At 41.0% G+C, this 14951-nt stretch overlaps 1 protein-coding gene across 1 annotated transcript; it reads left to right on the top strand.

Moving 5' to 3' along the window:
* The first annotated feature begins 3495 nt into the window (after positions 1 to 3495).
* Positions 3496 to 7433, top strand: LOC128375793 (tripartite motif-containing protein 16-like). Its single transcript, XM_053336209.1, has 3 exons — positions 3496 to 3528; positions 5659 to 7301; positions 7415 to 7433. Exons 1-3 carry the CDS (start codon positions 3496 to 3498, stop codon positions 7431 to 7433), a joined length of 1695 nt encoding a protein of 564 aa, XP_053192184.1.
* Positions 7434 to 14951: the final 7518 nt, after the last annotated feature.

Genomic DNA, 14951 nt, shown 5'->3' with positions numbered 1-14951 from the left:
TCCTCCCTTCCTTCATTAATTTCCTCCTTTCCTTCCTTCCCTCCTTCCTCCCTTTCTCCTTTCCTTCCTTCCTCCCTTCCTTCCTTCATTCATTTCATCCCTTCCTTCTTTCATTTACTCCCTTCCTTCCTTCCTTCCTTCCTCCCTCCCTCCCTCCCTCCCTTCTTCCTTCCTCCTTTCCTTCCTTCCTTCCTCCCTCCTTTCCTCCCTTCCTCCCTCCTTTTCTTCCTTCTTCCTCCCTCCTTTCCTTCCTTCCTTCTTCCTTGACTCCAGGACAACAGGAGGGTTAATACAAACTGTTGAATGAAGATGAAGCAGAAACTTTCACCTTCCCAAGGACACAATTAAACTAGATGTGTATGTATTTTATAAAATAGTCACTTTATATTTAAATATATTTCTTTAACACACACACACACACTCAGTACTTCCTTTACTTTATTTCACACAAACACACTTTATAACACACAAGCATTGTTGAGGAATTAGTGAATTTGTCTGGGACTATTTTCAGCGGCGGATGAATCTACATTTGTTTCTGGCTGCAGAACAATCTGTGTGTGTGTGTGTGTGTGTGTGTGTGTGTGTGTGTGTGTGTGTGTGTGTGTGTGTGTGTGTGTGTGTGTGTGTGTGTGTGTGTGTGTGTGTGTGTGTGTGTGTGTGTGTGTGTGTGTGTGATTGAGTTAAAACAAACTACAGTGTGTGTGTTTCATGGTAATGAAGGAAACATGTCAGCTGTAGTTTTAATATTTTTTGGACAATAACGAAGGTCTTATAAGAAAAACAGAATATCACCAGACTGTTTGCTAAATGAGGAAATGTAACTTTGGTCTTGATGTTTTTGATATTTCCTATAGCTTCTGGTTTCAGGTCAGAGTTAAATACATGAATTCATGTTTTAAATGATGCCTTTCAGTTGTAAAACCTTTAATCATTTGACAATATCAGACAATAGCATTTAAAATGTCGACAAATTTCCTCGTATCTCCTCTTTATCCTCTCTCCTCTTATTCCCTGTCATTGTCTTTTCCTATTCTCCTCTCCTCCCTTTATTTCTTTCTTTTCCATCATCTCTCCCCTCCTCCTCCTCCTCCTCCTCCTCCTCCTCCTCCTCCTTCTCCTCCTCCGTTGGTTCAGATTTACAGCCGGCCGTTACTTTGATGCCGTGGAAGCTGTAAAGAGATCAGCGTCGCCGTCGGTGACCAAAATTGATGCTTGTTTTATTGAAGTGAGAGAGAAGAATTGTGTGTGTGTGTGTGTGTGTGTGTGTGTGTGTGTGTGTGTGTGTGTGTGTACATAAGTGCATGGTGGAGTGCTTCGGACTGAGTGTGTGTGAGTGTGTGAGTGAGCGTAAAGCGTGACAAATGTGTGTGTTGGCATGTGCAATATACTGTGTGTGTGTGTGTGTGTGTGTGTGTGTGTCGAGGTGTGACTTTATTTCAGCACAGATCAGAGGTGACACGTGTTTAATGGCATGTCTCCTCACACACACAAACACACTCACGCTTGTACATCTATACTTGTGAGGCCCCTCGTTGACATCACACACTCCCCCAGCCTTTAAACTCAACCTTAACTGTAAGTAATGTTAAACTTCAGCCTATAAAATTGTGTTTCAATCCTTTAAAAATGCCTCTGAAGCATCGAGTCCTCACAAACACTGTATGTAAGCTAGGTCCTTATAATGATACATATACAAGAACACACACACTACTCCATCACCTGGGCTTTAACAGGAGCTGATGAACGACAGATGGAGGGAAGGGATGAGTTTAAACGGATGGAGAGGAGAGAGAGAGAGAGTGGTTGACCCCCGCTCAAAGAGAAGATAGAGATAGATAGATAGATAGATAGATAGATATACTTGTGAGGACCCTCATTGACATCACACACTCCCCCAGCCTTTAAACCCAACCTTAACTATAAGTAATGTTAAACTTCAGCCTATAACATCATGTTTTTACTCCTTTAAAAAAACCTCTGAAGCAGTGAGTCCTCACAAACACTGTATGTAAACAAGGTCCTTATAATGATACATATACAAGAACACACACACACACTCTAGTCCATCATCTGGGCTTTAACGGGAGCTGATGAATGACAGATGGAGGGAAGGGATGAGTTTAAACGGATGGAGAGGAGAGAGAGAGAGAGAGGTTGACCCCCGCTCAAAGAGGAGAGCAGAGGAGGCACCAACCTCTTCATCACACCTCATCCTCTTCATCCTCTTCATCTTCTTCATCCTCTTCATCCTCTTCATCGCTGTGAGGGCAAAACGGAAATTCTTCTAAAACATCACCTAAAATTGCACCTTTCCTCCTACAATTGAACTCTTTATTAAAATCACTCAAGCTCTGTTCTCTGAAACCTCCGACTGAAATATATTTGACCCCCTCCCCCGCTCAATTGTATTTATTGTGCCCTTGCTTGCATAGTTGTTTTTAAAAGACAAGCTGCAGCATTTTCAACCAGCTATAAGTGTGAAAAGGAGGCCTAGCTAACACCAAAAAGAAGCCAGGGCGAGTTAAAATCATATATAACTTAAATAAAAACCTAATTTATCTGTTTGTCCAATTTTAAAAAAACACTGTCTATAATCACACCCAGATTTTTTACAGTGGGTTTTAAATGTGGGGGGGGCAATACAGGCACTAATGGGTCCAAAAATGGAGATTTCAGTTTTGTTTTCATTCAAGCTAGTTGATTCCTGTTTGATATTTTACTGGAGGCATAAAAGTAAGAAGACAGAAAAGTAAAGTGACCTCTTCCTCTCTTTCTACAAAGTCTCCTGTTGCCAAAAAAGAGAGCAGAGGAGTCAACCTTCTCCTTGATGTCTCATCCTGAACATTTAGGAATATTAAACAGGAGAGAGACCTCAGTATGAATTAGGTGTGTGTGTGTGTGTGTGTCCACCCTGGGAATGGTAATTAAGATCATTAAATGCAAATAAACACATCGGGGAGCGATCATTTTTATCGACAAGCCCCGGATTGATTGACACTTGCCATTCGGGCAGCGCGTGCCGATCGATAGGAAAACATATTGATCAGAAAGGTGAGAGTCTCAGACGACGCTCAAGAGTGATACTGACCTTCGGAGAGTCGCTCTGACGGCTCCTCGCTGCAGCGGCGTCGCATTTATTGCATCGAGCGCACCTGGAATTTAAATAAAAGCTCCTTCAGGAAGTTTCGGGAGGTTCTTGAAGACATTTGATGGGTTTGTTAAGAGATGCTCGCGCCTACTTCAGAAGTAGTTTTGAATATAATTTAAGGGTATTTCTAACATACTTTGTTATATATGACAGATTTAAAGTGTTTTTACATCTTTTAGATATGTTTAGATACTGCCGGACAATTCTTTCTGGTACTTTTTTGCACACTTCTTGTTATTCATTACATATATTTTAGTTTTATTAGTACATATTTTGTGTATTTTAGTCATTATTTAAGTGGATTTTCATTCTCTTGTTGATAGTTATAGTTGGCTGTCTTGACTATGGATGAAGCTGCCATAGTACGGCAGAATGGGGTTGGTTGTCTGATTCATTAGACATTATAATTATTCATTCGGTCTCTAGTGGGCGCTGTTAAAACCACAGACTGTATAGAAGAAATGGACGTAACATCCGTGACGTCACCCATTGGTTTGTGGACTGCTGCTCGGAAGCCAATAGTTTCGAATCTAGGCAGCGCCATCTTGAAAATTTCAGGTGCATGCTGGGAAAAATAAAAACACGGATTCTACTCATATTGGCATGAGGCGGGGCCATGGGCGGAGCGGGGAGGTTGCTATGGTTGCGAGGGCTGGATCTCGAGGACATTGGTCAATCAACCTGTCAATCAGGACGTAGCCACGCCCTAATGCATACCCTGCTTTATCGTCACATATAAAATCAGGGAGGCCAAAATGTCCCAAATGAACATCATACTGCATTGAAGAAGGCTTTAAACTAGCGATTGAGACCATAAACACATTTTGAAAACGTTTACTGAGGTTAGAAATCAAGTGAGAAGTTGGTGAATTCTCCATTGACTTGTATAGAGACGGTCGCCCCCTGGTGGCCTTTTGATAGAATGCAGCTCTAAGTTACTTCCACGTTGGCCTCATTTCCCCACCTGGTTAAAACGTGTTGGTACTAAAAGTTTCTGAATTTGGGTGAGATGTTACCATCAAGGTTATTTCCAGAATAAAACACTTGACATTGAGGTAACGCAACCGCTCTGCTTTAAATAGATGTGTGTTCAGTTGTTGTATTTCAATGAAACTAAACACTAAACATTTCTAAGGCTACATTTTTTTATTTTCCCCATTAAAACCCCAATAGCATACGACTACGATGGGCACGGTTGTCCACATCTTTTGAACAGAATCAGCTTAATGACAGTTAAACCACTTTATTCCTACCTGATACTTTAAGCTCCCATTACACATTAAAAGGGGATTTATTCAGGAACCAGTTTATGAGGATTTCAAAAGGTAAAAAAAGACTGCCGACCATTTTCTCCCCTATCTATCCATGTCTATATTCCTGAAGTGTTTGTATGTGAAGAGAAACAAGCCTTTTGGGTGGTCATGCACTAATTTTTGGAGGTTTACTCGTGTTTTTATTCCAGGATTTTGTTGTTTTTTGGCTTTTTTTTAGGTGTACTTGAGAAGATTTAAACAATTCCTAAGGGTTTTTTTCCCAGTTGTCCTTGAAGGCCTCTCAAACTGAAATTATAATGTGATTTTAAGAATTTCTGACAGTCTGAATCTTTTGTGAGGCACATCTGAGGATCCTTTAGAGGCTTCAGAAGCACTTTAATGTTGGTTTGTTGTTTTTGTTGTTTAGAGGTTTTTATCTGTGAATGATAAAGGCCATGACTCCGTGCTTCCCAGGTGTTCCCATGTTGTCCTTCTAGTTGTGTTTTAATGGATTTACGGTGTTTTATGAATGAACCAGAGATGTCAGAGGTTGTTCAAGATGTCACTAAGATTTATTTAAGACCCTTTATGAGGAGCGTCAGTCATGTTTGAGTGTGTTGTAGAAGTCACTGAGTTTGCAAGACCTAGTGAGGGGCTGCAGTTGTAGTTTAGCAGAATTTCAGGTGACTCTGGGACTATTTATAGTCATTATACAACTCTACATGGTGCCATATATGAATTTAAGGCTTATAAAGTGTGTTTAAAAGCATGAAGTGACAGTAATACTTGAGTGAGTTTAAGACTGGGGAAGATTCAGGGCTTTTTGGGGAGACTTGTGGATTATTTACAAAACATGTAAAGTCTTTACTGTGATTCTATTTAATATATTAATCAATCAATCTGCAATCACAAGATCTTGTTCATCAGATTCATCCAATATTGTGTTCAAACTGTTTAAATATTGAGCAAGACTTTACTGTAAATAAGGAAACAGTTTGAATCCACAGTGCAGCTCCTCGTACTGATAACCGTCTCTGTTCTTTAAACACAACAAGCTCCACTCTGGGATCAGGTTTCATTGTTCCCTCCCTTCAGATTGACAGATTGTAGATGGGTGTAACCAACATGTGACGCAGCACAGTGCTGTCAGGCTGCATTCAGCAGAATCACGTGTTCAGATCTGTTCAAACCTGTTTCACTTATCAGGAAGTGAAGCTCGGACAGTCGTTGCCTCTGAGAGCTGAAATGGCGCAGAGAGATCAGCTGGACCGAGAAACCATCTCTTGTGTGATCTGTCTGGATCTACTGAAGGATCCGGTGGGTCTTTCCTGTGGACACAACTACTGTATGAGCTGTATTAAAGAATTCTGGGATGGAGAGGATCAGAGGAAGATCTACAGCTGCCCTCAGTGCAGACAGGCCTTCACACCGAGGCCTGTCCTGAAGAAAAACACCATGTTGGCAGCTTTAGTGGAGCAGCTGAAGAAGACTGGACTCCAAGCTGCTCCTGCTGATCACTGCTATGCTGGACCTGAAGATGTGGCCTGTGATGTCTGCACTGGGAGGAAGCTGAAAGCCTTCAAGTCCTGTCTGACGTGTTCAGCCTCTTACTGTGAGAATCACCTCCAGTCTCACTTTGAATCAACCAAATTAAAGAAACACAAGCTGGTGGAGCCCTCGGAGAAGCTCCAGGAAAACATCTGCTCTCGTCATGATGAGGTGATGAAGATATTCTGCCGTACAGATAAGAAGTGTATCTGTTATCTGTGCACTATGGATGATCATAAAGGCCACGACACAGTCCCAGCTGCAGCAGAAAGGACTGAGAGGCAGAGAGAGCTTGAGGTGAGTCGACTAAACATCCAGCAGAGAATCCAGGACAGAGAGAAAGATGTGAAGCTGCTTCAACAGGAGGTGGAGGCCGTCAGTCGCTCTGCTGATAAAGCAGTGGAGGACAGTGAGAAGATCTTCACTCAGCTGATCCATCTCCTCCAGAAAAGAAGCTCTGATGTGAAGCAGCAGATCAGATCCCAGCAGGAAACTGAAGTGAGTGGAGTCAAAGAGCTTCAGGAGAAGCTGCAGCAGGAGATCACTGAGCTGAAGAGGAAAGACGCTGAACTGAAGCAGCTCTCACACACAGAGGATCACAACCAGTTTCTACACAACTACCCCTCAGTGTCACAACTCAGTGAACCTACAGACTCATCCAGCATCAATATCCGTCCTCTCAGATACTTTGAGGATGTGACAGCAGCTGTGTCAGAGCTCAGAGATAAACTACAGGACATCCTGACGGACAAATGGACAAACATCTCATGGTCAGTAACTAATGTGGACGTTTTACTGCCAGAACCAGAACCAGAGCCCAAGACCAGAGCTGAGTTCTTGAGATATTCGGGTGAAATCACTCTGGATCCAAACACAGCACACACACAACTGTTATTATCTGAGGGGAACAGAAAAGTAACATGGACTATTCAACCACAGTCTTATTCTAGTCACAAAGACAGATTCACTGATAGGTGGCAGGTCCTGAGTAGAGAGAGTCTGACTGGACGTTGTTACTGGGAGGTGGAGTGGAGAGGAGGGATGTGGGGAGGAGTTGATGTAGCAGTCACATACAAGAATATCAGCAGAGTAGGAAGTGATTCTCGATTTGGACGTAATGACAAATCTTGGTCTTTAGATTGTGACACTAACAGTTATGAATTTTGCTTCAACAACATTGAAACTCCCGTCTCAGGTCCTGGTTCCTCCAGAGTCGGAGTGTACCTGGATCACAGAGCAGGTATTCTGTCCTTCTACAGCGTCTCTGAAACCATGACTCTCCTCCACAGAGTCCAGACCACATTCACTCAGCCTCTCTATGTTGGACTTAGGGTTTATGGTGGACTTCGGTTTTTTGGTGGATCCACAGCTGAGTTGTGTAAAGTGAAATAGACAGAAGTCATTTCAGACTTCATGTGTCAGATGTTGTAATTCTTCATGTTTTTGTCTCCATGTTTCTGAGCTGCTCAGAGATCAGCTGACATGTGAAATATCTGTACCTTCAATAATCAATAAAATATTTCATTCTCATTCATTAGAGGCAGTTTTCCTCCTGAAACACCACAAACACATAATACTACTTATGTACTTTTACTGTAATACTGCATACTACATCACTCATAATATTCCCCTGGAGTAGTTTTACATTTTATATTAATGATGTTTGTTTAAATTTGTCTGAAGCTAAATAATTTCAAATGAGTTCAAACTGTTTAAATGGTGATCAGCTTTTAACTGAGACTTTACTGTAAATGAGGAAACACAGATTGTAGATGTGTGTAACAACATGTGACGCAGCACAGAGCTGTCAGGCTGCATTCACTGATTAATCACATGTTCAGATCAGTTCAAACTTGTTTCAGCTGGCAGATCAGGCGTGGAGTTTCGGTCCTCTGAAATGAGGCCAACAAGGAAGTAACTTAGAGCTGCATTCTATCAAAAGGCCACCAGGGGGCGACCGTCTCTATACAAGTCAATGGAGAATTCACCAACTTCTCACTTGATTTCTAACCTCAGTAAACGTTTTCAAAATGTGTTTATGGTCTCAATCGCTAGTTTAAAGCCTTCTTCAATGCAGTATGATGTTCATTTGGGACATTTTGGCCTCCCTGATTTTATATGTGACGATAAAGCAGGGTATGCATTAGGGCGTGGCTACGTCCTGATTGACAGGTTGATTGACCAATGTCCTCGAGATCCAGCCCTCGTAACCATAGCAACCTCCCCGCTCCGCCCATGGCTCCGCCTCATGCCCATATAAGCAGAATCCGTGTTTTTATTTTTCCCAGCATGCACCTGAAATTTTCAAGATGGCGCTGCCTAGATTAGAAACTATTGGCTTCCGAGCAGCAGTCCACAAACCAATGGGTGACGTCATGGATGTTACGGCCATTTCTTTTATACAGTCTATGGTTCAAACATATTACACTGTTTTACTTTATTAAACATATCTAATATTTCAGTCACAGTCGGGAGAGTACTTTTTAGTAAATTTAGCCAATGATACATTTACTCATGTAGGATTTTAAATGCAGTACTTTTACTTGTAGTATTTTTACATGGTCGTGTCGGCACTTTTATTTCTTCCACCTCTGCTCCACAAACTCTGGATTCTTGCTCGCTAATGACACAGGCACTAATTTCCTAATGTCTCCTGTCACCTCAAACACACACACACACACACACACACACACACACACACACACACACACACACACACACACAAACAATGATTGATTCAGGTCTTCTAAACACACTTCTGCCTCTATCGCTCTCTCACAAATCACACAGACACACAGACACACACTTTCTCTGTGTCGTAACCAACTTTTCAAACACACACACACACACACACACACACACACACACATACACCTACACTCTAATGACACATGGGCTAATTTCCTAATGTCCCCTATCCACTGAAACACACACACACACACACACAAATGTCTAGTTTATGCCTCAGTGTGAGTGATATCCCGACCATTATGGGCCTTTTATTTACACTGGCTTTACAAATGAGCCCTAATTACTGGGTCTTAATGATGTGGTCGGGTGAGCCGTGAGCGAGGTAGCTTTGCAGAGAGATAGCCAAAAATAGAGAGAGAGAGAGAGGAGGAGGAGGAGGGAGGAGGTGGAGGAGGAGGAGAGAGGGTGGGAGGCGTTTGCTTGGAGGGTTTTTTGTAAATGTCAAGAGCAGAGAGTTGATGGCTTCATCAATCCTTTATCCCTGCAAAACACCTGGAGGAGGAGAGGAGAGGGGTACGAGGGAGATTAGTCAGAGAGAGGGAGGAGAGGACGAGAAGGAGGGAGGGAGGGAGGGAGGGAGAGGGTAGCTGGAGGGAGAAGAAGAAGAAGAAGAGGAAGAGGAAGGAAGAGGGAGGAGGAAGAGATCAGCCAAAGCGGGAGAACAGGAAAGGATAAGAGGTAGAATGGATGGAGGGAAGATGAGGTGAGGAGGAGGGATGGAGGGAGGAAAAAGAGAGCGAAAAGAGAGAATAGATGGGGATGAGAAGAGAGGGATGACAAGAAGAGGGGAGAGAAGGAGGCAAATGTGCAGGACGAGGAGATAACGAGGGATTGTCCGTGAGGAGAGAAGAGGGGAAGAAAGAAGAAGGGATTGAGATCAGGATAGAGGCATGAGAAGAGAATGAAAGATATGAAGGTGAGATGAGTGAAGAGATGGAGGAGGAAGAGAGAGAGGAAGGAGGGAGGGAGGAAAAAGAGAGTAGATGGGGGTGAGACGAGAGGGATGACAAGAAGAGGGGAGAGAAGGAGGAGATAATGAGGGATTGTCAGTAAGAAAGGAGGAGGAGAAGACAGAAGAAGGGATGAAGGAGGAAGAGAGCGAGGAAGGAGGAGAAGGAAGATAGGACAGATGAAAGAGAAGAAGAAGAAGGAGGAGAGATTAGTTAAAGAGAGAAGGAGTGGAGGAGACAAAGAAAGAAGGAGAAGATGAGGAAAAGAAGGGAGGAGAGGTGGAGATGGTGAAAGTAGTAAAGTAATAATAAATAGAGGGAAAAAGTTTTTAACCAATATCCAAATTAGTTTTATTTCAGTTTGAATTTTTCTTGTATGAAATAAAAATGAATGAATGATTCCTCAGTGAACAAACTAGACTCTAATTAATAAAGAATAATATTAATATGAAACTTAATAAAACAGCTTGACTTTAATATACAGATATATATCAACCCTCCTGTTGTCCTCAAGTCAAGGAAGGAAGGGAAGAAAGGAGGGAGGAAGGAAGGGAGGAAGGAAGAATGAAGGAAAGGAGGGAGGAAGAAGGAAGGAAAGGAGGTTTTCATCGAGTCGAAGATTCTGACATTTGTCTCTCTCTCTCTGTCCCTCTCTCTCTCCTTCTCTCTCTCTCTCTCTCTCTCTCTCTCTCTGTCTCTGTCTCTCTTTCTCTCTCTCTCTCTCTCTCTCTCTCTCTCTCTCTCTCACAGATCCATTTCTCTCTCTTTATGCCTCTTTTTCCCCTCCTTCACTATCTCTCTCTCTCTCTCTCTCTCTCTCTGCCTCCTTCTCTCTCTCTCTCTCTTTTCTCTCTTTTCTCTCCTCATCATGTAATCCTCTCTCGTCCCCTCTTTTAACATCTTCTTCTCTCTTCTCCTCAGCTCCATCTCCCTCTCATTACAGATCCATTTCTCTCTCTTTATGCCTATTTTTCCCTCCTCCCCCCTCCTTCCCCCTCCTTCCCCCTCCTTCCCCTATCTCTCTCTCTCTCTCTCTCTCTCTGTCTCTCTCTCTCTCTCTCTCTCTGTCTCTCTCTCTCTCTGTCTTCTTGTGCTGCCGCCGCTGTCTGTCCTAATCTCCTTCGCCTCTCTTGTCGTTCCTTTCTTCTCCCCCCTCCCCTCCCCTCCTCCCTCCCCTCCCCTCCTCTCTCATCTCCCTCTCATCCTCCTCAGTGTAATGCAGGATAAAGACATTGGGATCACATATGGCCGAGTGGTAATGGCAGCGCGCCACTTAAATCCACTCATTTAAGTGCAAATCGGTGTCATTCTGGAGCCGCCGAGCAGATGCTAGGCCATGTCAGCATAACTCGATGTGACCACCGCTGGCTTAGAGTGTGTGTGTGTGAGAGAGTGTGTGTGTGTGTGTGTGTGTGTGTGTGCATGCTCGGTAACCCCTATGGATTGTGATGAAAGTACCTGCTCCTTAAATGTAGAAAACAGATAAATTGATGGGCGATTATAGCGAGGGATTTGTGCACATATGTCTGTTTTAGAGCTGTGTTATATACCCGTGTGTGTGTGTGTGTGTGTGTGTGTGTGTGTGTGTGTGTGTGTGTGTGTGTGTGTGTGTGTGTGTGCGTGTGTACCATTTGCACCGTAAATGTAACACACACAAAAAGAAAAAGGTGGAAATCCAGAAATAGACATTCAGCGATAAGAAAGAAATGGAAATATATATTTAAAAAAGGACGAAAAGGAAGGAAGGAATTTAGGAGAGAAGGAAAGGAAGGAGTAAGGAAAGAAAGCAGTAAGGAGGGAGAGAGGGAGGGAGAAAAGGAGGAAGGAAGGAAGGAAGGAAGGGAAGGAGTAAGGATGAAAAGAGGAAGGAATTTAGGAGAGAAAGAAGAAAGGAAGGAAAGAAAGGAGTAAGGAGAGAGGGAGAAAAGGAGGGAGGAAGGAAGGAAGGAAAGAAAGAAGGAAGGAAGGAAGGAAAGGAGTAAGGACAAAAAGAGGAAGGAATTAAAGAAGGAAGGAAGGAAGGAAGGAAGGAAGGAAGGAAGGAAAGAATGGAGTAAGGAGGGAGGGAGGGAAGGAGGGAGAAAAGGAGGAAGGAAGGAAGGAAGGAAGGATGGAAGGAAGGAAAGAAAGGAGTAAGGAAGGAGGGCGTGTGTGTGTGTGTGTGTGTGTGTGTGTGTGTGTGTGTGTGTGTGTGTGTGTGTGTGTGTGTGTGTGTGTGTGTGTGTGTGTGTGTGTGTGTGTGTGTGTGTGTGTCTACCATTTGCACCCTAAATGTAACACTCACAAAAAGAAAAAGGTGGTAAATCCAGAAGTAGACACTCAGTGATAAGAAAGAAATGGAAATATATATATATATAAAAAGAAAAAAAAGAAAAAGAAAAGAAAAAGGAAGTAGTGTCTGTCATTCAACGTTTTATTTAAATAAAATGTAATTATATGTTCAAATACAAAAGTACAGATAGTGAAAAATGACTTCTTTCAGAGAGTTGAGGTCAGGTAGGTTCAGCTCTCAGTAACTTAAAGAGGACTTTCTTGTTCATACTCGTTCTGACGGATAGAAAACAACATTTTATTCATTTAATTTCTACAAAAATAGGAAATAGGAAGGAAGGAGTGAAGGAAGGAAGGAAGGAAAGGAAGGAAAGGAATAATGCGGAAAAGAGGAAGGAAATTAGGAGAGAAGGAAGGGAGGAAGGAAGGAAGGAAAGGAGTAAGGACGAAAAGAGGAAGGAATTTAGGAGAGAAAGAAGGAAGGAAGGAAAGGAGTAAGGAGGGAGGGAGGGAGAAAATGAGGAAGGAAGGAAGGAAGGAAAGGAGCAAGGACAAAAAGAGGAAGGAATTTAGGAGAGAAGGAAAGAAGGAAGGAAGGAAAGAAAGGAGTAAGGAGGGAGGGAGGAAGGAAGAAATATTTTCAGTATAAGAGTCGTGTGGCATTTAATAGATCAAGTATATATGTGTATTTTATTTTGTAAAATTTAGTTTTTAGTTTTAGTTGGCAAGAAACTGGTCAGACTATTTTCCCCCCATCCTTTTCAGGAAGTGAGTAAATAATATTTTCAGTATAAGAGTTGTGTCAGTTCTCAAATTAGCCAAAATGAGTTTAAAAGCTCAAGTATATATGTATTTATTTTGTAAAATTCAGTTTTTGACTCCTTGAATTCTTAAAGTTGTTAAATCAAATTTTTTATGAATACACATTTTGAGACGACAGAAACTGGTCAGACTCTTAAATTGAAAATATTGCTTACTCACTTCCTGTAAAGCTTGGGGAAGAAAAACTGTTTACTGTTTTTTTCCCCCCCAAGCTTTTCAGGAAGTGAATAAGCAATATTTTCAGAATAAGAGTCGTGCCAGTTCTCAAATGAACCAAAATTAATTTTTAAGCTCAATTATATATGTATTTTATTTTGTATAATTTAGTTTTTAGTTTTAGTAGGTAAGAAACTGGTCAGACTATTTTTTCCCCCAACCTTTTTAGGAAGTGAGTAAGCAATATTTTCAGAATAAGAGTCGTGTCAGATCTCAAATGTCCAAAAATTAATTGAAAAGCTCAAGTATATATGTATTTTATTTTGTATAATTTAGTTTTTGACTCCTTGAATTCCTGATTACTTACTGAAACTGAAACTCAGTCAGTTATAACATGTTTTGTATGTAAATCTAATTTTTTATGAATATACATTTTGAGACGTTTCCCTCCTGAACAATTCCTTCTAATTTAAACCCAAACTTTCTCCTCAGGTACACAAGATAATGAAAAAAAAAAAAAAAACCCTGTCTCATTTTAATTCAGAGTCAGAGAGCGGGTCATATTTAAATCATAAATGTCATTACGGTTCACGTCTATCTATAATGAATCCACCATCAGAGGCAGATTAGCCCAATGTGTCGTCTGCTGAGGTTTTTTTTTTTTTTTTTTTTTCGCGGGCGGACTCGTTATTAGCGGCACGATAACGTTGTTTAATTGTAATCATTATTTAGCTGCTGTGCCATTTGTGCTGCAGTTTTCTTCTCTGCATTACGAGCAGCTGATAAAAGTTTAATGAAAGATGATTGTCGTTTGGGTTTTCTTTTTTTTTTTTTTTTTTTTAGCACCTTTGTTTCTTTTTTTTTTTCCTTTTTCTTTTATTTTGTGCGGCAGAGTTTCCTGCAACCTGCTTTTTGTCTTCTTCTTCACTTTATTTATGTTTCTACTTTTACAATAGTGATACTCAAACCTGCTGAGACACAATTTTAGTTTTAATTAAAGAGGTTTTTAAGGGATTGCACGTATTTTTATGCACATTTTTAACCCTTACATACATATTTTAACATTTAATAGCTGTAAAAACACACCAAATGTCTTTTATTTTGAAATTAATTTTTTTAAAAGACTATAGTGGCCCAAAATGCACAAAAATGGAAATATTTTAACCCTTATATAATGTCCAGGGTCTAATTTAACCCATTTTTTTCTGTTTAGAGCTGTAAAAACATCCTAAATGTATTTTATTTTGAAATTTGATTAGTTTTTCCTAAAGTGGCCCAAAATCCACAATAATAATAATATATTAAATGTTCTGCTTTTGTATAGATTCTCCAAATGTTTGTCCATTGAGGCTGTTCTGGGTCAGATTATCTCTGTATCTATGTCCATGTGTGTTAGTGAAATGAATAGTTAATAGTTTTAATAAGATTTTAACCCTTACATACGATTTGGGGTCAAATTTAACCCATTTTTACATTTGACAGCTGTAAAATCACCCAAATGTTCTTTTACTCTGGGATTTGATGACTTAAAGTGTCTAAAGTGGCTCAAACTGCACAAAAAATGAAAATATTTTAACCCTCATATAATGTCCAGGGTCTAATTTAACCCATTTTTTCTGTTTAGAGCTGTAAAAACATCCTAAATGTCTTTTATTCTGAAATTTGATGACTTTTCCTAAAGTGGCCCAAAATCCACAATCATAATAATATTTTAAATGTTGTACTTTTGTATAGAAGCTCCAAATGTTTGTCCATTGAGACTGTTCTGGGAAGTAACTTAGAGCTGCATTCTATCAAAAGGCCACCAGGGGGCGACCGTCTCTATACAAGTCAATGGAGAATTCACCAACTTCTCACTTGATTTCTAACCTCAGTAAACGTTTTCAAAATGTGTTTATGGTCTCAATTGCTAGTTTAAAGCCTTCTTCAATGCAGTATGATGTTCATTTGGGACATTTTGGCCTCCCTGATTTTATATGTGACGATAAAGCAGGGTATGCATTAGGGCGTGGCTACGTCCTGATTGACAGGTTGATTGCCCAATGTCCT

Source organism: Scomber japonicus, chromosome 16 (assembly GCF_027409825.1).
Source record: "Scomber japonicus isolate fScoJap1 chromosome 16, fScoJap1.pri, whole genome shotgun sequence".
Classification (NCBI taxonomy): Eukaryota; Metazoa; Chordata; class Actinopteri; order Scombriformes; family Scombridae; genus Scomber; species Scomber japonicus.
This window is presented reverse-complemented; position numbering and strand designations above follow the sequence as displayed.

Bases quoted from the DNA above. Each gene is read 5' to 3' on its own strand.
- LOC128375793 (XM_053336209.1), top strand. From the start codon at position 3,496: ATGGATGAAGCTGCCATAGTACGGCAGAATGGG. The intron at 3,529-5,658 runs GTTGGTTGTCTG...GAAATGGCGCAG, and splicing joins CCATAGTACGGCAGAATGGG to AGAGATCAGCTGGACCGAGA.